This window comes from Chlamydotis macqueenii, chromosome 1 (assembly GCF_036417535.1).
Source record: "Chlamydotis macqueenii isolate bChlMac1 chromosome 1, bChlMac1.mat, whole genome shotgun sequence".
Lineage (NCBI taxonomy): Eukaryota > Metazoa > Chordata > Aves > Otidiformes > Otididae > Chlamydotis > Chlamydotis macqueenii.
This window is the reverse complement of record NC_141556.1, coordinates 123,391,973-123,416,285: the sequence shown is the minus strand read 5'-3', so window position 1 is coordinate 123,416,285 and position 24,313 is coordinate 123,391,973. Positions and strand designations below refer to the sequence as shown.

Here is a 24,313-nt window from a genome sequence, read left to right as displayed (position 1 = left end):
GTGTGTGTGTGCGTGTGCGCGCGTGTGTGCGCACGTGCGCGTGCTGTAGAGTGTTCAGCTGCACTCCTAAATGATAAACCAGATTTTTCCCTGTTCACATTGCAAATGTTTTAAACTTCTTTTGGAAAGATGAAAGAACTAAAAGTAGGATGAGATAAAAGTACTGCTTTCACACAGCAGTACCAAGAAAACCAGCAGAGCAGTCAGAAAATCAACACAATGGAATTTAGTGGTCCCAATAAGAAACCGACACTCTCATTCCAAAATGTCCCAGGAGTACTGTTGTGAAAGACAGAGGCTTAGATCATTATTTCACAAGGTACTTCAATGTATTTGTAAGTAAAAAGGTCATGTTATTCAATATTTTCAATAACACAGTAATTTAATTTTTTTGTGCTGCATCAGGTATCTAGTTGAAGCTGATCTTAACAAAAACAGGGCAAATCACCTTTTAAGGATAACACTAAGCAGTTGATCAAATAAAAGTAAGCATAAAAGACACTGAGGTGCTGGAGTGTGTCCAAAGAAGAGCAACAAAACTGGTGAAGGATCTAGAACATAAGTCTTATGAGGACTGGTTGAGGCAACTGGGGTTGTTTACTCTGGAGAAGAGGAAGTTGAGCAGAGACCTTATCGCTCTTCACAACTACCTGAAAGGAGGTTGTAGCAAGGTGTCTCCCAAGTAACAAGTGACAAGACAAGAGGAAATGATCTCAAGTTGTGCCAGGGAAGGTTTAGATTGGATATGAGGAAAAATTTCTTCATCAAAAAGCTTATCAAGCATTAGAACAGGCTGCTCAGGCAAGTGGTAGAGTCACCATCCCTGGAGATATTTAAAAGAATGTGTAAATGTGGTGCTTAGGGACATGGTTTTGTGGTGGACTTGGCAGTGTTAGGTTTATGGTTGGACTTGATGATCTTAAAGGTCTTTTCTAATTTAAATGATTCTACGATTCTATAAGCACCACGGAAAACTAATCCCTCAATACATGAAGGGCTATAAAAAAGTTCCGTTACACGGACAACACCTGGATACACCCCCATAGAAAAACCTTTGCCCCCATCTTGCCCCTCCACTTCCAATATGAACTAATAACTTATAGCAGGAGCTATAGACTCAGTTTAAGCCTAAATAGGCTTGATTCCCAATTCTGTTAGTTGAATTAACTCTTGTAATGATATACTGAGAATAAAAATACACTGCAATGAGCTCATTAGTACAAAGAACAATTCAACATGTACCAACCAATTACCTGAATAACTGGAAGTAGGAGGCAGTGAGGCCTGACTGACTTCAAAGATAGAAGCATAGCTTACTGTGCTGTTAGTATATAGTTTTTAGGTATTTTAATGCAAACTAAGTGTAGATCAAAATATCATCCTGAAGAAAGCTCCCAGCGCCAACAAAGCGGAAGTGTTACTCAAGATTTGTGGACTGTATCCGAGACGCTGTAGCATTTCTTTATTTTTGTTGTTTCTCAGAGTAAGTCTCAAGCTCCTGGAGAAATAAGAAATCTGAGAATCTGAAGTTTTAGAAGGGGAAAAAAAAGACCCAAACAGGTAGGTCTTATGGTAAAAAAGGAACTAAAGCTATCTTGAACTACACTCAACATAAAAAGAAGTGAAGAAAATGTAGAGCATCAAATATGAAAATTATCCTCTTTATGTCAAAACAGTAACAGTGAAGTTAATTAAATGTTCCAAAAGTGCCAGGAATACAATTCTAGTGTTATTTGACAGATCAGTGTCCAGTGACATAAAAATATACTGTAATCAAGGGAATTTTAAATTCAACATACTAAAAAAAAAAAAAAAGTCTATGGATTTATGCTTTTAAAGTATATGTTGGTGTACACAGACACACATACACACTTGCACAGACACTCACAATGACACAGCATTGACACAGGGAAGACGACATTAGGCCAGGATGAATGGGCTAAATAATACAATTCTCACTTAACGTAGATACTTTACTAAGCTGGATTTCACTTGATGATTCACCACATCATTACTATATTATAAATACTCAGAAATGACAGAATACCAGTTAGAAAGAAAACAGGTTAAGTGCAACAAAGCATCTATCACAACGTCATGCAATCCAATCCAGAATTTTGTATTGTTGGAAAGTAGCGGATACATAAATTTCTCAAAAGTGAATCTTATGCAATATAAAAGTTGCTGTTAGCTTTTATTTGTATTAATCTTGTGTTTAAGAGACCTAGTCACTCATCAGTATAAGACATTATAGAAATAAGAACAAAAATGGTTTCTGCTCAGAAGACTAAATATAAGATAAATTCTGTATATAAATGTGGAAGAGAGAGAAACAGGAAGAACAAGAAAACAATGAGATGATGCTGACTAGCATAGTGATCTACATATCCCAAGAACACAGAAAATGAAAAGCAAAGACATGAAGGAAGTTGCAAAAGGAAAGCATTTTAGAGAATGATTATGAATTAACGCAGAAAAAATTCTGCCTCTGCTTTTAGTATTCTTTCAGATATGGCCTTCCAGAGAAGTTACCTTTCAGAGAAAAAGCATACTCCAGTGATGACAATGATCCAGCCCACCTGCTGAAGGACTTCTTCAAACCGTTCTCCCTAAGGCTTGGTCTTTGCTCCTTTTATGCTACTTGGGAAAGGAGTTTCCATTGCAGTCTGAGAGACAGTCCCTCCCACTCCCTGGGGCTGAGCATGGTGCCTCTGCTGGACTGGGATAAAAGCCAGATTTGGTTCCCCAAATAGCAAGGTGCTTTCCTGCCAACATAGTTTCTTTTTTTTTTTTTTTAACAAATATTTTCCATTTGGTTTTGTCTTAGAAACATATCAATTAAAGGGTAATTAAAAATAGGAAAACAAAGTGTTTTAAAAAATGAGATAGGATTATTTCACGTAAGCATAATATGATCTGAGAGAGTTTAGCAAGACATCTAGCACAAATACACTTTCTGACTGTTTCTCCAAAAGAAATGCGTTCATGTTTCACTAAAACATGTTCCACTTATTAGTTTTAACATAATCAGTATTCAAGAGGGTAAGGACCAATGCTGATCCAAAAATCTTAAACCACACTACGTGATCCACATAGAAAGCCATTCTTATTCAAATCAAAACATAGAAAAATTAGATGATTCATGAAAATATTTAAGTTTTTTACACACAGCTGCTGGTTTTATTTTCTTTTCTATATCATATGATAGATATTCCACCAGTCTATTAATGATTCAAAAGAAAAGAAAGGATGAAGGAAACAAAAGCGTCCTGAAAACAGAAATTAAAATGTCTCTTGCTTTGCTTTTTTCCAAAGTATATAACACAGAATTGTTAAATTAACACACTTTGCTCAGAAAAGAGCAAATCAAGGATAAATGTATGAAGACCTTAAAACATTTTCAAATAGATAACTATAGTATCAAACATGGCTGGACACTGCTGAATAACTGATACGTTTACAAAAGGCGTTCAAATTTACTGTGCCAATGTCCGACATTGAGAGGGTAAACAGAACAAACCAAACCAAGTCCAGTAGAAAGCTTTAGCCAACTATGTAAGAGGCTAAACTGAGGTCCCAACAACATTCATTCTAGCAAAACAGAAAATGTTGCCTTAAAAGTCTGGACTTCAAAACCAAATCTGTTTGGATGACTGAGTTCAAAAGAAATACTCTCAAGTGTGCATGGATGCATGTTCCTTTGAAAAATTACCATTGGCAGCAAAGGAAAACAGACATAAAGGCCAGATTCTCTCGAAAAGTCAGTATGCCTTAAATAGATGCTCTATGAACATAAATTAAATTCTAAAGGGAAAAAGTGACTACACATATAGATATGATACATATAGGTACTCCAAAACTGATTTAATCTCCTTTAGTTAAAACCATACACATGTAAGGCATTACACCAGCAAAAGCTAAAATAAGCTTTCTTCAAAGTTCATAATGCTTCTATCGCAGATATACTTGCAGAAATAAGAACACTTACCTGAATGATTCCATGTATGAAAATAACGTAACAAACTTCTTAAATTAACAGCCAAAAGATACCAGCTTAGAGAAGTGACTCACGACAGACAGACACAGACAAAGCCAGTAGCACAGAGAGGCCCCAGTCATACAAAAGCTGATATTGTTCTCCTGCTGAGCAAAAATCTCACTTGTAAATTGAACGACATCTGCATTCAGAATCACTCACAGAAAGCGTCCCTGGAGAGGTGACCAAACTACTTGACTCAATAGAAGAAAGATTTCTCTTGTCTCCTTCAATGTAGGCAGCTGCATAAAACAGCAGCTTCTGGTTTTACTTTTTAGCAAACTTCGCTTCCTTTGATGCACCAGTAGAGATAAAACACAATGTGTAAAGATCTTCCCCATTAGGTACAGCCTTGAAGCCCAGTATACTTTTCAAAACAAATTATCATTAAAGTAACATCTCTTGTCATGATACAGAAAATAGGCAAACGCCAATGTCTCCAAAATTAGTAACCTCTTCACATTTATTTCCAACTTCTTTATTAGTACTGCTGACACAAGACAGCAATGCCTCCCAGGATGTCTTTCATGAAAGTCTGTTAAAAAAAAATTTAATCGAAGCATTTGCTAAAGCTTCTAAAAATCTCTCAGTGGTAACAAAAAGCTGCTTCACTACTTAAATTTAGCTCTGCTTTTCCATAAACTTATTTATATCCTTTACTTAACATTATTACATTCTTTATGATCTACATTGCATACCAGAATGAAACAATCTATAAAGCTTTATATAGGCATAAAGTCAGACATTCTAAATCACAGACAGCAACGTCCTACAGTATTCATCAAAATTTTGATCATCACATTTCTAACAGAAGTGAGAAAAAAAAAAATCCTATCCAAAGTTACTCTTTTACTTTACAAGAAAGATCAAGTATTAAACAATCATTGTTTTTTAAGTAGTGAATATTTCTAAATGGTTGTTTCTAGAAGGTCCTTTTCTTTACTTTCCCTAGTAAATAAAATAAAGTTTTTAATAATGAATTGTGTAACTACTGTACAGGAAAAAATCCACTCAATATAATACCGAGATTCCATAAAACTGTGGGGAAAAAAAAAAAAATCACACAATGAAACTATTCAATAAGCCCGCATCAGGATATGCTGATGTATTGCAGGATTTGGCCCAGAGTGAATATAAATTACTTTGTAATTAATTGTCACCTTTCCCCCTGCTTCTTTCAAACAGCTTTGTCACCCAGTAAAGTGGAAGAGAGTCTTAAGGTAGCTATCTAAACAGACATACATAAATCAACTAAAAACAATGGATGGAACTCTGGAACTCTGCTTTCCATGGCCTTCAGAGCTGCCTGTCCTCATAACACCTAAGTTAATGAAATTACTGAGAAAGAAGACTTCTATTCTGTGATTTATATTACCTGAAAAAAAACAACACGTGGGTAACTTGCACTCTTAACACAAAGATTGTCCTTTCTTTTTATTTATTTTTTTTTCAGAAAAAGAGTTAGTTCAAAAGCAAAAGAAGGTATTTCAGCAGCAAGAGATAACTACGTGCCTAATCTAAAAATAAGGCTAACTCTTGAGAAAGAGTAGGAACATGAGAACAAATTTAACTGTGGAAAAACGCCAAGGAAGAGGAACAGTAGTTTTTAATGCAAAGTGCAACTTCACAATAGATTAGAAAATTCCTATTTAGTAGAATATAATGCTTTATAGGTGACTTGTTCTCGTGGCCTCATTAACCCCAAATACTCTGAGAGGAATAAACAGTTTCCTTGACAGAACTTCATCCAAGTACAACTGATTTCAGAGCTCTGAGAGAAGCTGAAATAGTATCAATGCATAAACAGAAATAAATCTCCCACATTCAAGTTACTGAAATGAAAAAGCTACCCTTTCAAATAATATTGTCTGTAACTTGCTTCAATCTTTCAAATACGTATTTCATGACATTGCAATCCTTTAGAATTGTATTTTGTATTACTGTAATCAAAGTATCTTTGGGAAGATTCTGTCATCCCCCTTCCACATAGCATAATAAAACAAAAATGCTTTTTAATAGCATTTTGTTCTCACAAATATGTTATTATAGTGTGCACTTAAATGTATCACTTTCATGTCTAAGAGAATGACCACGACTTTAAAATAAAAGAACGGCAAAATGGTATTAATTCATTGTAGTTTTTTCTTGTTTAAAAGGCTATAGTAGACCATTACAAAATTAATACATTGTTAGTGAAGTACTCTGAACCAGACTGGTACCATAGTGAACAGAAAAAAGCAAAAGCATTGTAGAAGTTTGAGTTAAAGTCTGGCAGACCTGTCATACAGAAAAATATTTAAACTAAGGCCATCTGGTTTACCAAAGCCCAAGAAGTTATATGATAACAAAACGATGGTTAATAAATACTTAAAAGCTTTCTGCATGAGTGACACAAGTGTTTCAGTTCTTTTTATTACACTTCTGTTATTCTCCTCCTGTCCAGATTTTTATTTCTCGTTGATATTATCTGATAACCTTTCTATATCTTAGCATGCAATATAAAAAGATAGAGCAATTTAAGCATCTGGAACACAAAGCTAGATGAACTTACACTGGGAAAAAAAGATTCATATTTTAATGCAAATTGCAAGATGAGTTGTTGGAGATGCAATTCAGGAAGGTCATGAGCTCCTAATCCCTTCTTCCTGCATCCTTTATATAATTTTATTCAATGATTGTTTAATGTAAAGTTATCAAGAACAAAGATTAGAACTGTAGAGTCTTGTGCCAGAGCAATGCCCTCATCGCTTAACAACTAACTATCTCTGGTTCCTTGAGTCATACAGGCAGCTATGTTGTGGAGAAGCTTTACCAGAGGGTTATGTTCCCTTACAGGCCAGTTCAGAACCCTGCAGCTGGGTCCTCTTCTGGAAGGAAGGAAGGAAGGACGTGTGGCAACTTGAAGGATACACGAAATCCAGGTGCCCCACTATTCACCAGTCAATATATTCTAAGAAGTGTGCAAATCACCTACTACATCTTGAAGAGTTTGGACACCAAAGGAACTACAGCACCATTTATATTCAGATCATACCCCTATAAAGCTGCATATAGGAACTAAAGCATTCAACATTTTTTCAGGAACTCTTTAGAGTTTCTACAACTGTAATCATCTACCTGCAGATCAGATAGCTGTAATGACTCCTTTTCCTGTGTGTCTTTCACTGGGTGAAAAGCACAGACATCTTGTTATATTTGAGATATTCACTGAGGTATCCAAGCTGCTAAATTTAAGACATAGTAATAAAATGGTCATAATCTACATGGTCACATTTTGGTTTGATTCAGGAGTGCATTTTTTAAATGAATCTTCTGATTATGCCCACCTACCATTCTTTGTTTTTCATTGTACAGTGTTACCAAAGCATATTTACTCTCAAACGACACTAAAACAGAAGATGCTGTTCACCTACCAGTGGTTATCCAGGCCCTAGGACTGCAGTATAGTTAGTATAAAGTAAAAGCCCTCAAAATACACTGAATTGTCAACACTGGGACCTCAGTGTCAATTGCTTTGCTCTACAGATGCGCTATTGTTATGTTGTAGTACTTACTAAAGTGGACATAGTCTATGCCTCAGTGGATTTGGTTCCATCGTGAGATTTTTCTCAGTAGAATGTGTAGATTGCTTTAGAAGATGCTTGTGTTGTCTGAAAGCAATTCCTCTGTCTTCAACATTAAGTATGCACACATCCCAGAAAAAAAAACAGGGCAAGTTTTTTCTGCTTCTTTTTAACCTCTATTTTAGACCCCAATACTGTGTAGACACAGAAATAAATGACAGCATGATATGCTTTTGAAGTTGCCCTTCAACAACGGTTTTGGCACGCAACGTGTGGGATGGAGTGTAAGCCTGCAGTGATGCTGATGGTCCCTGTTTTTGTAGAGAGTTGAAGTTCAACAAATACTTCTATCTCAAAACTATACTATGTTTTCCCAAATTCACACAATGTTGGGGAAAGTACAATTTGCTTGTTATGCCTGCTCGGTTAAAAAACTATTGGGAAATATAAACAGGATTTCTGCATGTAAGAAGATAACAAGAAACTTTGAAAAAAGGAAGTCTTCAAGGAACAGAAAGATAAGTAGCGTGCAAGCATTTTTCTCTCAAACGCTAGACTACTTGCTTTCAATTTTTTTTTTTGCAAAATAGAGTGCTTTAGTTTTCAGGAAGAAAAAAAAAAAAATTAAAAAAAAAATCTATGAACAATCTGATAACACAGTTGATCTGTATGTGTAGCCAGACAGGGAACTATGCTTACAGTTAGTGAAGAAATGGGAAACAGATCCTGATTATGCCTACCAGGAGGCACTAACCTGTACCTTCCAGCTTTGTAACTTTTGCACATTTTCTTGTGGTACACCCACTGCTATCTTATGGAGCAATAGCTCTTATGAACCATAGAATAATACAGATTTAAATGACTGAGCCTGTTACATACTGTATTCAAGTATAAGACAGAAACAAGCATACCTAGGTGTTCCACACAAAAAACGTCATCCTTGTAAGCATATCCATAGAACTGGTCTAAGATTATGACAGTATTTAAAAATAATAAAAAGGAATGAATCTGTACAGTTATAAAGTTAAAATTCACATTTAAAATAAAAAATAAAACCCAGCACTTATTGAAAGAAAAAAGCATATTCTGATAAATTATTTTAAAACAAAGCTATTAATTCAAACCAAGTTAATAACCACTTACATATTCTAAAACATTCTGTGTATATAGTCCTAAAATGTATTTTTGCTTGAATGGCTAGTTGCTTCTTACATTCTACACCTAAATAAATTAATTTTGGTTTGAAATAAAAAAAGGTAATATATTCAAGATAAACCAAAATATTATGCACTGAACAAGAGATACAGAAAAGTATTCAAATTGTTTATCACAGAAAACTTACATCTAGTAGCGTGTGAAGATGCTGATCCTGGAAAACACTGTGAAGAAAATCTAAGTCTTTTTCACTGCAGTCTGTAAGCGCATGAATTTCTTCCAGGCTGTCCAGCACCTGTGAGACTGCTCCTATGGGGCAATAAATAGGAAAAAAAAAAAAAGAAAGAATAAAAATCAATAAAGCAAAGGCTCATGGTAAACTGAACTTTGGAAAAGGAAACTTTTGCTTCATCTAGTACAACTGGAACAGGAACTTTAAAAAGGTAGAGTTTTTACAGGAAAACCCACTGAATAAACTCTACATATATCAACAGTGCCCACATATCGTGTAATTTTACATAAGAAATGGTTTAACTGAAGAGAGGTTAAAAGATATTTTTATTAAGCTTAGTTTTGTTCTATTTTAGCCTGGTTTCCAATTATGTCTTACAAAGTTACTTGGATTATTTGCCCAAGTGCCTGTCCTCACCATTCTCACCCCAACTTTCTCTTTTTTCAGTTTTCAAACTGCTGGCCAATTTCAAATACATGTTCCAAATCACTAAAAATCTGAAAGAATCAATGTTCTCACAAATTCTTTTAAAATCAGCATCTGGACAGAGGAGGGAAGAGAAAGACAGACCTGACTGCTGGGTCCTCCAGAGGAGGAAAAAAGGCTGTAACATGAGCTCCAGTTCTTGTTCTGTTTGTTCTGCCTGCCTGGTTATCTCAGACACAGTTATAGCACTCGCTGCCTTTTGACCAGTGGATTGTTTTGGGTCATAGGAAAATGGGGATGATTTTTATATGGTGTAAGGGTGAAAAGAGAAGCAAGGGATATGGGTACAAAAAGGAGAAACAGGAGTTATTATGGAAGGTGGAAGTCCATGAGGAGAGTTGAACTCGCAGCAGGTGAGGATACAGAAATACAACACAAATCCATAGTAAATCAGCCCATATTTGTTCCTTGTGGAACAAATTGTTTTAAAAATCAGATATCAGTGGTGGCTGCCACTTGTGTGCATTACTAAAATGCTAACTTTGGCTCATCTAAACACCCACAGCCCATGTCTTCAGTAAACATCTGGAAAGATGGTAACATTTCCAGTGTTAATCTGCAAAAATGCTGGTGTCTGACAGTGAACTGAAAAAAAGCTGAATGCTCTTTCATAAAGAAATTCTTAATTCTGGATACAGGATTCTACACATTCTATATTTCACTAATTCCTTCTTAATATGTTTATTCTGTTCACTTATTCATTTGCCAGAGACCTTTTCTCAAGACAGAGAATATCTAAAAAATGGCTATATTTCTTGAAATTCCATCCTCCATTGTATGAACAATTCTTACCAGCCTTCCTTAACTCAAGTCCTTTTGTAATCTATTGCATTTTCCAAATGTAATAAAAACAAAAAACCCCAACTCCCTCTTAACCACACATGGAAACAAGTTAAATTGACTTAGTTATCTGAAAACCCTGAAAAACTGCAATAAACATAACAAAATACACAAAACCAACTATATAAGACTTGTAACCTCATGGCTTACAAGGACGAGTCTAGAAACTCTTGTATCACATTTAGTACAATTCTCAACCTTGGATTCTCCTCACAGGTCCTTGTACACCAAGGTTAAGAACAATGGTATTCCACTCACTCACAACTCATGGCTCAGGAGCGCTAAGACTTCTTAGTCCTCTCCCATTAAATGTGTCTGACTACTTATTTCCAACCAATGCATTATTTTATGTTCCTTTAAAAAAAGAAAGTGGTGGCTAGTCAGCAAATAAAACTAATGGTTTGCTTTATCATAGTTGCTGTGCATGGGGTCAGGTGCACTGAAGAACAGAAAAACTGCCCTGTCTTTGATAATGAATAAGCATGCTCAGCTGCAAGGAACTCTCCATACTCCTCTACCTGCACCACAGCTTCCACACTGGGACACAGAGCAGGAATCCTGAGCAAATACAAGGACTGCTAAGAGCATGGAGAGATCACAGCTAAGCCTCAAAGGCAAGGAAGAAAAACATTACCTAGGAACCCAAAAGGGATTGCACTGAGTTTCTTTTAACATTTTCAGTATGTCAGTTAAACATTGAACAACTTGGAGATCTTCAAGTCTGAAGGAAAATGTTTGAATTTCCAGGATGCAGCTGGTAGAAGGAAATCAGTTCTCTTTTATTTTGATTCTTGTCATGCTCAGAGTTTAAATTATTTATTTTCTTTTCCAGTAAAATTTAGCTTTCTGAGTTCAAACCCCTTTCTCTGTATTTGGAGTGCTTAAGGAAAACTCAGGAGAAAATTGACTTCAGAGGCTTGGATATCTTAAGAGTCTCTAATACTGCTCAATGTTGCTCATAACCACTAAAACTGGAGCCAAAATCAGAACCAATATGAAGAATGTTCAAAGTTGTCTGGTAGAGTTTTATTATGGTGAAATACTGAACGCTCTGGACTATCACATTATTTATTTGACAGTATTATTTACTTTGGGAATTTTATTTTGTGGAATACTTTGAAATCTTCCAAATACAAATAAAAGTTACTATTTTAAAATATTTGCATTTCAACAACCTTTTGAATATCTGGGAATTACAAAACATTAAGCTTTGTTCATTAGATCTTTTTTCTCCTGTCCATTGGTCACACTGAATAAACGGGTGTAAAAGAAAGCTTTCAAGAATATCCTTAAGTTTGATGAGAAGTCCTGACAGTGACTTGGCTAATCCCTTAAAATCATAGTTCTACCTTATGTTTTTTTTTTTTCCCTACAGTTTTATGCTGTATTTACTGCCATGTCTTTCACACATTTGCAAATAATATGCACCTGCATGAGAAAATGGCATAGTACCAATATCCTGACAGCATGTCATTGCACAAAAAAGTGACAGAAGAATCCTACAGGCATTTTTGTGAACAACTGAACTCTGTTACAGACATCTGTTTATATCCCTAAGAGTACCTTTCAGAAGAGTTTTAAATTCAGATAAAAGATACTACATAAAATAAAATTAACCAGTCTTTACAGCACACCTGTCCCTAAAAAGATTCATAAGCTATCATATTTAAGTTAAATTTCTAACTTTTGGGGAAAGTGCAAAAGCACTCAATATTTATAATTAAAGCGTGTAACCTCTAGAAATATGATTTAATCTCTTTTTGTAATTGCAAACGTACCCACTTTAGCCTCAGCATATATGACAAAGGAAGGACGTAAGTGAGTTATTATGCAGTCATACAATCTAAAAGCTCAGATTGCTCACTATCTGTAGCTGTTACAGACAGAATCTATAAATATAAAAATTAGAATGATGCATAAATATCAGGAAGCCAGGAAAAAAAGGCAGTTGCTAACTTGACTGGCTTTGTTTGTTTGCAAGACTCTAAAGTAAACTTTGTTAGAAAATGCTAGGTACTGCCACAGAACTTTCAAGTAGCCCCAGTCACTTAGGTCATCTTAAGTTACTAAAAAAAGTACATACAAATATGATTGCACAGGAAAGTAATTTTCATTCCGGTGATATAAGTAGAAGACTCTTCTCCACAGTAATAGTAACAAAATCCTCACCAAACATGATTCTGTGGAAGAATGTGGTAACGGTGGTTCCTACTGTAATTGTACATATGTTCTCAGTGTGCATATGAGCAGTGATATTCTGGGCCATGCACACAGCCTTGTCTTTCTCGTATTCCCATAAGACTACCTAAGGAAGGATGGCTGCAACTATTTGCAGTTCCCTTGGGGCTGACAACTCTGAAAAGTTGAAAACTATGGTCTCTCACTATATTAAAAAAAAAAAAAAAAAAGAAAAAAAGAAAAAAAAGTGAATGATTACGACAGTCTTCTGCAGTCAGTACCAATACAGGAAATGTTTTTATAATTAGTGGAATGACTTCTTAAGGATGATACCAAATTGCTCCTAAGAAGATGGAGATGAACTGAGTAGCCCCTCTGCCTACTGAGGCAGATCTATTGTTTGTCAGTTAGACACATTTACTTTATAAGGCAATAACTTGGGATTATTTCTTCACGCACTGTGTAGCCAAAGTTATCATAGGTATTTCCTGCAGGTTCTGTTGCTTCATTTATGGAGATGGCCATTCAGAAATAGTTCTCTGTTACAGGTGAATTCTATCTCTAGAGTTTTTGTAGTTCTCATACTGTGCCCATAATACCACCAATACCAAGTTCCAAGTAAACAAAGCTTTGGTAAAACACAGTGCTGTTATTACATCCTGGCATCTAGCTATTCTAATCTGGAACAGGTGGTTTGGCTAGAGAAACTGAACTTTACAGGTAGGCAGGAGTTGCTTACTTCTCCCCAGAAGAGCAGAAAAGAGAACAAAAGCAAAAAAAAAAAATCTTTAAAAAACGATTCCAAGACTTGTCCATGTATTCTCCAATAGTAATCCATCTCCACCACAAAACATTCCAAAAGGTTGTTTTTTTGGAGGCTCAGGAAACAAGGCAGGTACAACAGATTTCCTCTGTTATGCAGCAGGCAGTACAGAGAGTTACTAGCTTCTTTTCATGCAGCAGTGATCTGTGACAGTGTATGACTAAGTGTTTCGGTAAGAAGAATTAGATCTTGCTCAAAACACAAAGACTACATTGTGACTACAAGCACATTCTAAGAGAGGGTTGTATAGCCTTAAAAAACTTTAAATGCTGCAGGAAAAAAAACCACTTTTCGTAGCCTGTATTTTGAGATGCTGAATTTCTTGGTTTTGAAATGGTTGCGGTTTGTACCAAAGGGTCTCGACATTCACACCTTCTCAGTTTAGCATAGTCTGCAGGTTTTAGAAGCGCTTGTGCTTTCAGTCTCTCATGAAGTGTGTAGCTAACTTGCAGCAGAATCTCCTCCCTACACATCAATAATATTCCTTCATTAAGGAGACATATATTGGATAGTTATTGAAATCAGGTGTATGCATATACACAATGCATATGCATATATCATGTATCACACCAACACAGAATGATCAGGAAAGTTCATGCAAGGGTATAGCAAGAAAATAATATATGACTAATTTTTGCAGTATATGTTAAGTGTAACAAGAAAAAGGCCCATTAGTCCATGAAAACATTAATTTTGGAGCTAAAACACAAAACCAAACCATTTAATCCTTTATTAATTTAATGAAAATTAAATTTTATTTCAGTTGTGTTGCAAATATTTAAACCAAAAAAACAGGTCATTTTAATACTGCCTCTAAACTACAATCTTCAGAATTCTTTGGAAATCATATTACTTCTGGTTAATTACACTTTCAAAATTATGGACAGATTTAGTCAAAAACATACAGGCTATTTTTCTTGAACAGGCAGTATTAAAACTGAAAATAGCAAAGGGAAGAGAAGGAGGTTGATTTTTAAACATGCAAAGACACACACCATAGCTGAATGTAATGCCTTAAAGGAAAACAAAGGGATACCTACTTTCTGCTGCTAGAAGTCCTAGTAGGAAGGCAGCATTTGGACAAACAACAAACAGTATGAAGATTTCAAAACACGCGATTTATAAAGCTGCAACCTAGCACACTAGTTTAGCCACAAAATAGTAAGAATAAAGTGACAAGAACCCCCCCTTGTTTTTTTTAATATGGTTTCTAGGTGTGAAGCAAATGGAACTTGCAAACTAGGATGGGAGGGTAACAAAACACTTGGCATTGGGAAGGTAGCATATGTATGGAGTGTTAGGTATCTATACTAGACTTTTTCCAACATTGGTCAAGCTATTCTGAAAAAGACATGGACAAAAAATGATTTCAAGTAAAAATATCATAAGAAGTGAACTGACAAACTATTTCAACATATTGCAAATGAAGTGTAACATCATATTAATGAATACTTATATTTACTAACTAGAATTTAGCAATATTATCTTGAAATCAATTTTTTTTCACAAAAGTTTCAGTGAGAACCATTTAGAAATATAATCACTTTATTATCGATTTTAATTAACAATGATTTTATATACTTAGAAGTTTTTGTGTCTAAACATACCAGAACACAGACTAAATAGCTGAAAAATCATAAAGATAATAATGAAATATTGGAAACACTCAAACTCACGATCTCAAAACTGAGAGTCAGTTACATTTGTAATACTAGATAAGGAATTAATAACAATAAATTATAAGGTTAATCTAATTTTTTTCCCAAACACATACTTAAAAATGTTACACAAGACACTTCGCAAATTTTTACAAAATTGCTGGGAATTTTGGCATAACAATAGTATTTCTTTTTCTTCCTTGTGTCAATGAGATTGATAATTTTTAAGATATGGGCTTACATTGCCAATATTTAATGGAATCTAAATCCCATGAAACTACTAGCCACTCACTAAGCTGTGAGTTAAGCTAGTTCCATGTACGTTGGAAACAGTGATCTTGCAACTTGGCCATATATTTGCTGTTTGATCTTACTCTGAAAGACTACCAGATTTAGCTATTTTTTCCCATTATTATTACTTTCAAATTTGAAAATCAAGATCTCATACTCTTAAAAATTTCTCATTTGATACGACAATCTGAAGTCTAACAAGATAAAAAAATTAAAATTTCAATTTACATACAGCAATCCTGAGACAAAATATCAAAGTGTATTTATAAAAAAGCCATAGGAAATTTGTGCCTTGCAGTTTGAGAAAATAAGCTAGAAACACTGATGTAGACTTGACATGCCTGCTATCTGTGCAATTTAAAAGCACTGCTTCTACATTTATCTCCTTACACTGTTACCACAGAGCTCAGAAAGCACATCAATGTTCAGGAAGTACTGCAACAGTACTATTTGTTAGTCTAGGCTAAATAAGTACATCTGGTCAGTCAGTCTGCTATAAAATATGCTGCTGCACTTTCTCTGTGGTTAAACTGAAACACAGCATTATAAAATGCCTTACGGGAATCTAGAACTGTTTACAGCAAAAAGCTACTCTGAAACCTCTTAGTCACCTTTCAGAATATGAGCACTATAAACCAAGCAATTCAAGTAGGCATTATAGAGGAAAGTTCTTTAACCAAAAGGTAAGGTTTCCTTTAATCTAAAAATCAGTTTTCCAAAGGCTAAGGACTATCCACTGGCTTAACTCCAACACTGACTCAGTAGTTCTGAAAATGTGGCTATAAAAAAAGTTTTTGGAAATAGAAAGTTATAAAAAGCCTCTTCAAGTTATAGGCTTTTGTAACTGTTGGCCTAAAATCCTAAACATCCTGAATCTACTTAAAACTCCAAAGTAATCTGAATCATCTTCCTGAATTCAGCTTCCCAAGTCAAAATGTCAGACAATTCCACAGCCTTTCCTCAGGCTGCTGCAGAACTGGAGAGCTGAAGAAGCAAAAGGAGGAAAAATGAAAAAGCTTTACACTGCTGGTGCTCATTCTTCAGTCTTTTGCATTGATATCAAAACACTTGAGAATTATATCACCATACGCTCCATTAGGGGACAAATGGTCAGCATATGACACAAGCAGAGGACATCCTGCCTCTTGATCTAGTGTGCAATCAGCTGACAGGAGAGCCAGGGAGGGCAGGGGAGAGGGGAGGGAGTAGGATGGGGAAGGGCAGCAGAGAGTAAACTGATTGTGAATTTCTTTAGCACCTCATTAATTTCACTGTCCACTTCAAATACTCTCTACTGGGACAATTTTTCTCATGTTCCAGATTCAGCCTTTAGGGCTGCTGATTCCTAACTTCTAATTTATATCTGTTTCAGCATATTAAAAATACCCAAAACATTCACTGTCTTGGGAAATTGACATTTTAGAATGTCTTGAAGATAGGCAACCTGAAAGTCAAACGTTTAACATTCTAGCAGACAACATTTGCAAGATGCTTGTCATTTCAGCTGTTTAGGCTTCACTAAAGTTACTGAACACAGCCCATCATCAGTAAAGTAATATTTTAGTTTAATAAATATTTACCTCATTTTCAAAAACATTTTAAAAGCCTTTATCATACTCTGTCAAAATTCAGCAAGACTGACTTCCGTAATGTTACCAGAATGATAATGGGATTAAGTTAAGTACTTCAGAAGACAGTTGCTGACGCAAGAGGAAATAGATCACCCAGAACAAGCTGTGGGAACCAAGAATTATTAACACACTCTGTATGAATGAAAGGAAGATGGGTACAGAAAAATACCTTGTTGACTTTAAATGAAATTTATCTGTGTTCATTCCCATCTAATTTAGTTATGCAATTTGCTAACCCTCATTAGAAAGCTTTCTGACAAGAATATCTTTTGTGATTTTGCATCTAAGAAAGTCATCTGACTTCCTAACTATAGTGCCTTCACATCCCAGGCTGCTACTCTGGTAGTATAGGAAGATGCTCAAAGGGTCCAGAAATCCCAGGTTCACTGAACTCCGAGGAAGAACACCTCTAGATTAATCTGGGAGAAAGACAGAACTGAAATTTTCTGTTTCTGTATTTAGAAAGACCTGGAGGAAGACAGGATATACAATTTGCATAACCTAATAAGCACTTACATTTCTGCATCTTTATCTCAGCAGGAGTTCCACATTTGCCCATTTCTGACAAATCATTTAATTCTAATGGTAAGCTTCATGAAATTTTATGGGAGGACTAAATAGGCAGCAACATTTAAAATATTAAATACTCTTCATTAGAGTTTATTATCTGGAATAATATTATGAGATGTTAGGAAGGAAACTTAAATAACCTTAAGACAGTGAAGTTTCTACGGCAATTCAAAAGTTTGATGTCCAATTTCTACAAACCAGTTCAGTTTAGAATCGTCACAAGAGCCTATCAAGCTAGAAGTATTTGAAAACTTTATTAGCGTACTTCTGAAGAAGAAACAAAACAGATTTCCATATCTAGCAATTTCAGAAGCTGAAAGTTGCAGTATCTTTTCTTGCAAGCCTCAGTGTTTATCCTGAGATATTAAATATTCTATCAGCTAACGTAGTTGGTCAGGGAAACACAATGAAAACTAACCACTTAGTATGATCTCCCATCAGTGATATCAACAATGTTATTTTAGAGAATAACTATGCTTTCCTGAGAAATCAAAGCTATTTTTTTTCAGTTATTTCAGAGATGAACACAAGATAATAATGGATCCAGCACAGATAGTCTGTAGAATTTACACATGTACTGGAATCATGTATTCTGTGAGCAGAAAAAATTAGAACTTGTACCTTTGCTGTATATTGATATCTGCAATTACTTCATCCTATGAGGAAGACACATGCCTTGTTGATGTGAGACTGAAACTGAAAAGAGGAACTGCAGTTTTTAGATTAGGAAAGTTGCCACTGCCAATCATGTTGGAGGCCTACTTGTTTTATTGAAATGGGGGAAGTAGCTGGAAACAAAAATTAAAGCACTCCAAGTAATTCTGGGTGAAGTAAAACCAACTTATTCTTTCTTTAAAAGAATATATGGATCCTTACTTACAAGTACACCAAGTATTCAAAATCTGGCTGCCTGAAGTTAAGCCAATGAGGCTGTGATTATGTATTCGCAATAAATGATCTGAGATTCCTATTCACTTCTTTGGAAAACATGAGCAGAGTGCATCTCTAAGGACGAAGCAATCTTTTAATTTAAGTACTCAAACTTGAATTCCAAGAAGTGAAATTTAAGAATTTCAATGAAAAATTTGTCCCCAATTCCTATATTAATCACAATGAAATAATTTATAAAAATTCTTTGCTCATATGAAAAGGCAGAAAAAGAACACTTAATATATGCAGTCATTATTTTCTCACCTATAAAAATATTGAGAAAGAGAATTATCACACAGCAGTTCAGTACATGTAATTAAACTCCTGAAATGTCTACTAGAAAAGTCAGTGCATAGCCAAAATATTCTGCCAGTACTATTTAGTTGTTTAGAAAAGTAAAAGAGTCCTATGGGCCTTAGATTTTTCTTAAAAGTTCAGTTAACTTGATCCTAAATCCTAATTTTAGATCAGGCAGACTAACCCAAACTTTTGCACTACAAATCTTGAGAGGAATGTTATGTCGAAATTAAGATACATAACTACGACAGGGCCGTGTTAGTCTACGGACTGCCAGGTAATTTAAATTCCCAAGTATCGGCCGAGGACAAAAGGACTGCTTGCAGTAAGATCACTGTCCTGCCCAAAGCCTAGGTATGTGCTCACAGCACAGCAAAGGTATTACCTTCCCCTTTGAAATATGTTGGGAGATCCCGGAAGTATATGTACTGTCTCTCTCTGAAGATTTGGGAGTCTGGGTTATAGTACTAGAAATCTTGTCCAGCTTGCTTTAAAGATGAGACGTCTTAATCATACTGTTCTCTAAAAGAGGAAGTCACGAAACTCTGTACACAATCTTTCATTTTATAGATCACTATTAGTAAGGTATGAGAACCTTGCTCCTGCCTAAGAATTACAGGTAAAATGTTGAGAAGCTTCTATTCTCAACTAATACGAAGAGAAATATGAGCACTATTTGTAATTAAATGTACATAAAACAAATAAATAAAAAATCAGAATTTATGTAGAAACTTAGAACTGTGCAGAGATTTTTCTCTTCATTTTCTCTGTCACCAACACCATTATCACTGAACATTATTTATGCTTTTACATTTAAGCATTAGCTTTATGAAATAATGAGAAATTAGTAAATATGTGATACTCTGGTCAGTATAGAATTAAGATGGGTTGACTGCAGTAAATATACTTTCTGTTCCAATACCTGAGGAGGTGGGGTCTTCAGAGAAGTCTGGCAGCTCTTCAGGGGGATCACCATAGAAGGAGTTGAATTTGTGGCTTGACACAGCTGCTAGTACTGCCCCCTGAATAAAAATACCCACAAACTCTAAATTACACAAAGAAAGATGATGAAACATTTCCAGACACCTTGGATCACTCAGTCTCCTGAGGTCTCTTGTGTGTTAACATTCTCAGTAAAGAGTAAATAAATGTTATAGTCTTCAGCTCTGCTTCACTGTTATCAGTGACCCTATCTAACAGAAGACCTGGTTATACACTACTCTAATAAACAGATAATATATTTGTTGTGAGAGGATTCATTAGAACAATTCTTTATGAGAAAGCATTTAAAAATAAAATGTGTGAGACATAAATTCCCATAGTACAATGCAGTAATGAATTTATTTCTCCTTCTCTGTTACTTAGACTACGTGGCTTAGCAAGTATAAAAATTCACTCTTTAAATATATTGTTATTTGAGGAAATCGTCAGAATCTGACACTGACAGCACTAGCATATTTGACATCCATAACATATCTATATGAAAATGTAATAATCTCAGACTCTCAGAATGAGTGTTACATGGGAAGTTACAAAGTCAGAAAAAACGGTTATCTGTTCTAACATATATTTATTTGTTCAAGGAAGTTACAGTTTAATCACTCAGGTTTTGTGGCAGTAGGCAAAATGGACAAATAATTTCAGGAAACATTCTGCAGAACAGTGCTTTGAATAAATGACAGAAGACAACTAGCACAGGTATAAAAGCTCTCAGGAGACTAAATATAGTGGCCTCCTCAGGATGAAACCTGGGAAAGATCTGAAGCTGCATTTAGAATAGGAAAACAGGTCATATTCTAACGTGCACTAGTGAATTTTAATGAAAAGTATTTTAATGAAAGCATTACCCGGACATACAAACCACCTAAGAGAAGTGCTGTTTATCATGAACTACAGCAACTGTTGCATCCTAATAATCAGTTGCTTTTGCAACTACATTAAACTTTTGCAAAGCAGCAACTCAACATGTATTCTCTGATCTTGTGTTTTATTACAAATTATGAAAAAACCTCATGAATTGTAACACTGCATGTTTCTGTTAAAAATTTCTCAACCTTTCAGTGAATTTAAAAATGTTTATGTTAAACTTTCCGGGACAGGAACTGAAGGGAAACCATGTTGTTTTGGGCTAAAACGTTAACATTCTTTTCAATATAGCTGAGAAATAATCTTGTGTACAGTTAAAGATAAAGGGGATAAATTGAAGAATACATCTTTGCTCTTCTTGAAAGAATGACATTAAAACATTATTAAGTTCCTTTTAGTATAAATGTAACACAATAGTAACAGAAGCCATTGTACTAGTCTCTCTTCTCCAATAATTCCTATTACACAGAATTACTGAATTAATTTAAGATGAATTTGTGCTGAAATTTAGTTTGAAAATCATGCACTAAGAAAGAAAGGACTAACACCCTTAACAAGACATCACTGCAAAAAAATGATTGCAAAGGCTTGTTTCAACTTTTTATTTTATTGCCAACTTTGGAGCACAAATTTCTCTTAGTACTTTTAAAATGAATGAAGTATCACACAAAATTCAAGTTATGTAATTATATTGTTTTAACACTACATTAATTTTACCTTTAGTTTTCGTCTTGCATTGAATTTTCTCAATTGTTCTACAGTTTCTGGAAGATGAATCTTGTATGCATAGCGATCTCTCTCCTTAAAAAAAACCCACAAACCCCCCACCCCCCCCCAAAAAATATTAAATACAAGCTCTTAACAGTCTCTCGATATTAAGAAACTAGTGAAGAAATTTACCAGCTAATAAGTATCCTAAGGAGAATAAGGATTTGTTGCAACTTAAGGAAAACGTCAAGAAACGGACAAGAATTTAAATATTTTGAAAGAATCCTTAACTTGAGCCAGGAATATTTTCTTTTTGTAATTTCGTGTCCTACTTTATAGTGAGATCCTAGGCTTTTGTTTTACTGTTGTGTCATTAGTCAGTCACAGTTCCCAGTGAAGCTACGTGCTCAAGCACTCTTTTAAGGGGTGCTTGATACTTCAGGAAAGCCTGGGAGGTGGAGTACGTGTCCATCAGAGCAGGCAGTGCCATCTTGATGGCTGGTGACATCAGGTGCTAGATTACAGGAAGAATTCGCCATTGTATATGCAGACCAAAAATTTGCCAATGAACAGCAGACAGAGGAGGCAGAACTTGCAGCAGCCAACTACTTTCTTCCCATGCCTCAAATCATCACAGAAGGTACATTATGCTTATTAATTTAATGTAAATGTTTATCACATGCATCTCCTGAACCAGAGTGCAATCACTGGTAGAAGTTAATTCAGTCTCTCTATGGCACTAGAGATCTCTGTCTCATGCTGTATTTGGCTGCCATCTCTAAATGGTTTAGAAGAAAATTCTGAGCCAACATGGAAGGCAGTTTATCGTAGGCAAAAACAAGAGAGGACTGACAGACAGAATGCTGGCCTGAGCTTGGAAACAAATTTATCTCAAACTAAATCTTCTCTCTCCTTGCTTGTCTTTCAACAAATAACGGCAAGATCAGAAAGAGACCACAGAGACCCCAAAGTGCTATGTTATATATGCAGAACTTGCACATTCACACTACAGAATTACCTTTTTAAAAAGCCTAATCAGGTTACTTGCTCAAACAACAAAAATGGCAAAGTTTTCTGTCAAATAACCCTCAACAAAGCCCTTGCTTTGGTGTCTAAATGTGGGTAAGCTCACAAAGTGAGGAAAAAGTCAAATTACAAGCAGGTAATTTCAGATCACCTGTGTTTACCACAGACTCAATCACTAAAGTATGATAATTTGGGATTCCCAAACACTGTGTCCATTCCTATGCTCTTTGCAATATTTGATGCACTATGTATGCCCCAGATGAACAGACAGAACTTCTGTTCCTTTCGAGTGGGAAAGTTTGAACCTGCAGTTTCCCAATACTCAGAAGAGTGCCTTAACCACTGGTATTCCCAACAGGGGCACACTCCTGCTCTCCTTTTATAAGCTAGACCATTCTGCAGCTTGCAATACAAAAGCCAGAGCCAGAAAGAAAGCAGAAAAGTGGAAGAATGACTCCATTCACTAGTAGTTAGACCATTTACTTGGAGGGCGAAGTAGAAGATATGAGCCTGTGCTTCTCAGGTTCTATTTTTATGTCGTTATTTGTCTAACACAGAACATATTAACAGTCCAGGAGCAAACAGCAGAATAGCACCCTTTCCAAATAAATGCCCTGTTTAAGCTAATGACGTTACGACTCTCTTCTACCCTGGGCCCACACTATAGAAAAGAAATAGAGGATAACAAAGAAAATTAGTTAGTTCATCAGTTTCTGCCAAGGAAAATACAATGCTCTGAACCAGTTCTCACCACCTTTTAAATCTGCAACACACCCATCATTCTCCAATACCTAGCACAGCCTATTACTGGAACTGCTGAGAAGCTAGGTGTATGTTCTCCTGCTCCTGTTGCTAATCTTCAGTGTCCAGCAACTACTCTTCCACTGGCTCAAACTGTGTTGTAAATTCTGCCGCCATTAAAAAATAATTTGATTACCAGATGCCATACAATCTTACGTAGTTACAGTGGCCTCTGAGTAACACACCCCTACATACTTCCTTCACTCTGGTGGAATATTTCAGGAATCTAACATCTAACGCAAGAAAGCAGCACAGTTAAGTAGCATAATGTACTGCAATAAACTGCATGGCTCCATGCATAAAAGGAAAGAGGTCTAGGCAGGACTGAGCAAACAAGAGGTCAAATATTACTCCTCTGGAGTTTGAGAGCCACAGAAAGACACATGAATGCTTTCTTCTAGCTATATTCTACACAGCCCTACTCCCTATACTCTGATGCTGCCAAAAATGCCTAAGTGAGTTTTGATCTTCCTGTTAAGCAAGAGTTTAAGCCTGGCAATTATAAAAATCTCAGGCTATAATCTTACAAAGCATTTAAAGCATATTATCACAGTTTTTGTACAACTTCATGTCTAACAAACAAACAAATCTTTTTCTCCCTTGAAGAGGAAATTGTTCTGTAAACAGCTGCTTTTACTACCTTTAACCAGGGATGATTCAGTGCTTCATATACTGTTATCCTTTCTGCTGGATCCAGCATAAGCATGCGGCGTACCAGATCTTTGGCACTTTCAGAAATATGGCTCCATTGCCTAGGATTCATCTGATTACAAGCAAGAAAAATTAAATTAAATTAGTAATGAGAATATAGAAAATAACCTACTTTTTATGTGAAGTAATTGCAGAGATTTAACAGTGGTTGGTACTTGTAAACATTTTATCATAATAATGTAAAAGGAAGTTTCTAAGTTTTTAATAACTTGCAATATTGTAATTAGTTGCTATTGAAATGGCATAAAAAATTGAGAACAGTGAGCACTGTATCACATAAAAGCTGACATATCTTTGATATTATGTTATAATTCACAGTATAATTTTCTACCTATGTTACATTTTGTTTAGATAAGTGACCCTTCAGTAGAAAAAAATTACGCTTTGTCTGACGGTTAACTGTGCATATGATGAATGTAGAAATAAAATCTACTCCTGAAATCAATAAGGAATGGCACAACAGTCTCTCTCTCTCTCTATATCTATCTCAATCCAGAATTTCATGGCAGTG

General features: G+C 35.4%; 1 protein-coding gene across 6 annotated transcripts in view; it reads right to left on the bottom strand.

Annotated features, from left to right (window-relative positions):
* Window positions 1–24,313, bottom strand: part of CASK (calcium/calmodulin dependent serine protein kinase) — a 226,098-nt gene that overhangs the window by 60,901 nt on the left and 140,884 nt on the right. For 4 of the 6 annotated variants that reach the window (XM_086766406.1, XM_086766422.1, XM_086766396.1 and 1 more), the window contains exons 8-12: window positions 23,732–23,854; window positions 21,274–21,357; window positions 19,613–19,712; window positions 14,354–14,371; window positions 8,942–9,063 (exon numbers count right to left, since the gene is read on the bottom strand). In XM_086766406.1, the coding sequence (XP_086622532.1) occupies window positions 8,942–9,063; window positions 14,354–14,371; window positions 19,613–19,712; window positions 21,274–21,357; window positions 23,732–23,854 (447 nt within the window). The remainder of the gene's footprint in view (window positions 1–8,941; window positions 9,064–14,353; window positions 14,372–19,612; window positions 19,713–21,273; window positions 21,358–23,731; window positions 23,855–24,313) is intronic. The other 2 variants (XM_086766412.1, XM_086766428.1) reach the window with 1 other exon arrangement.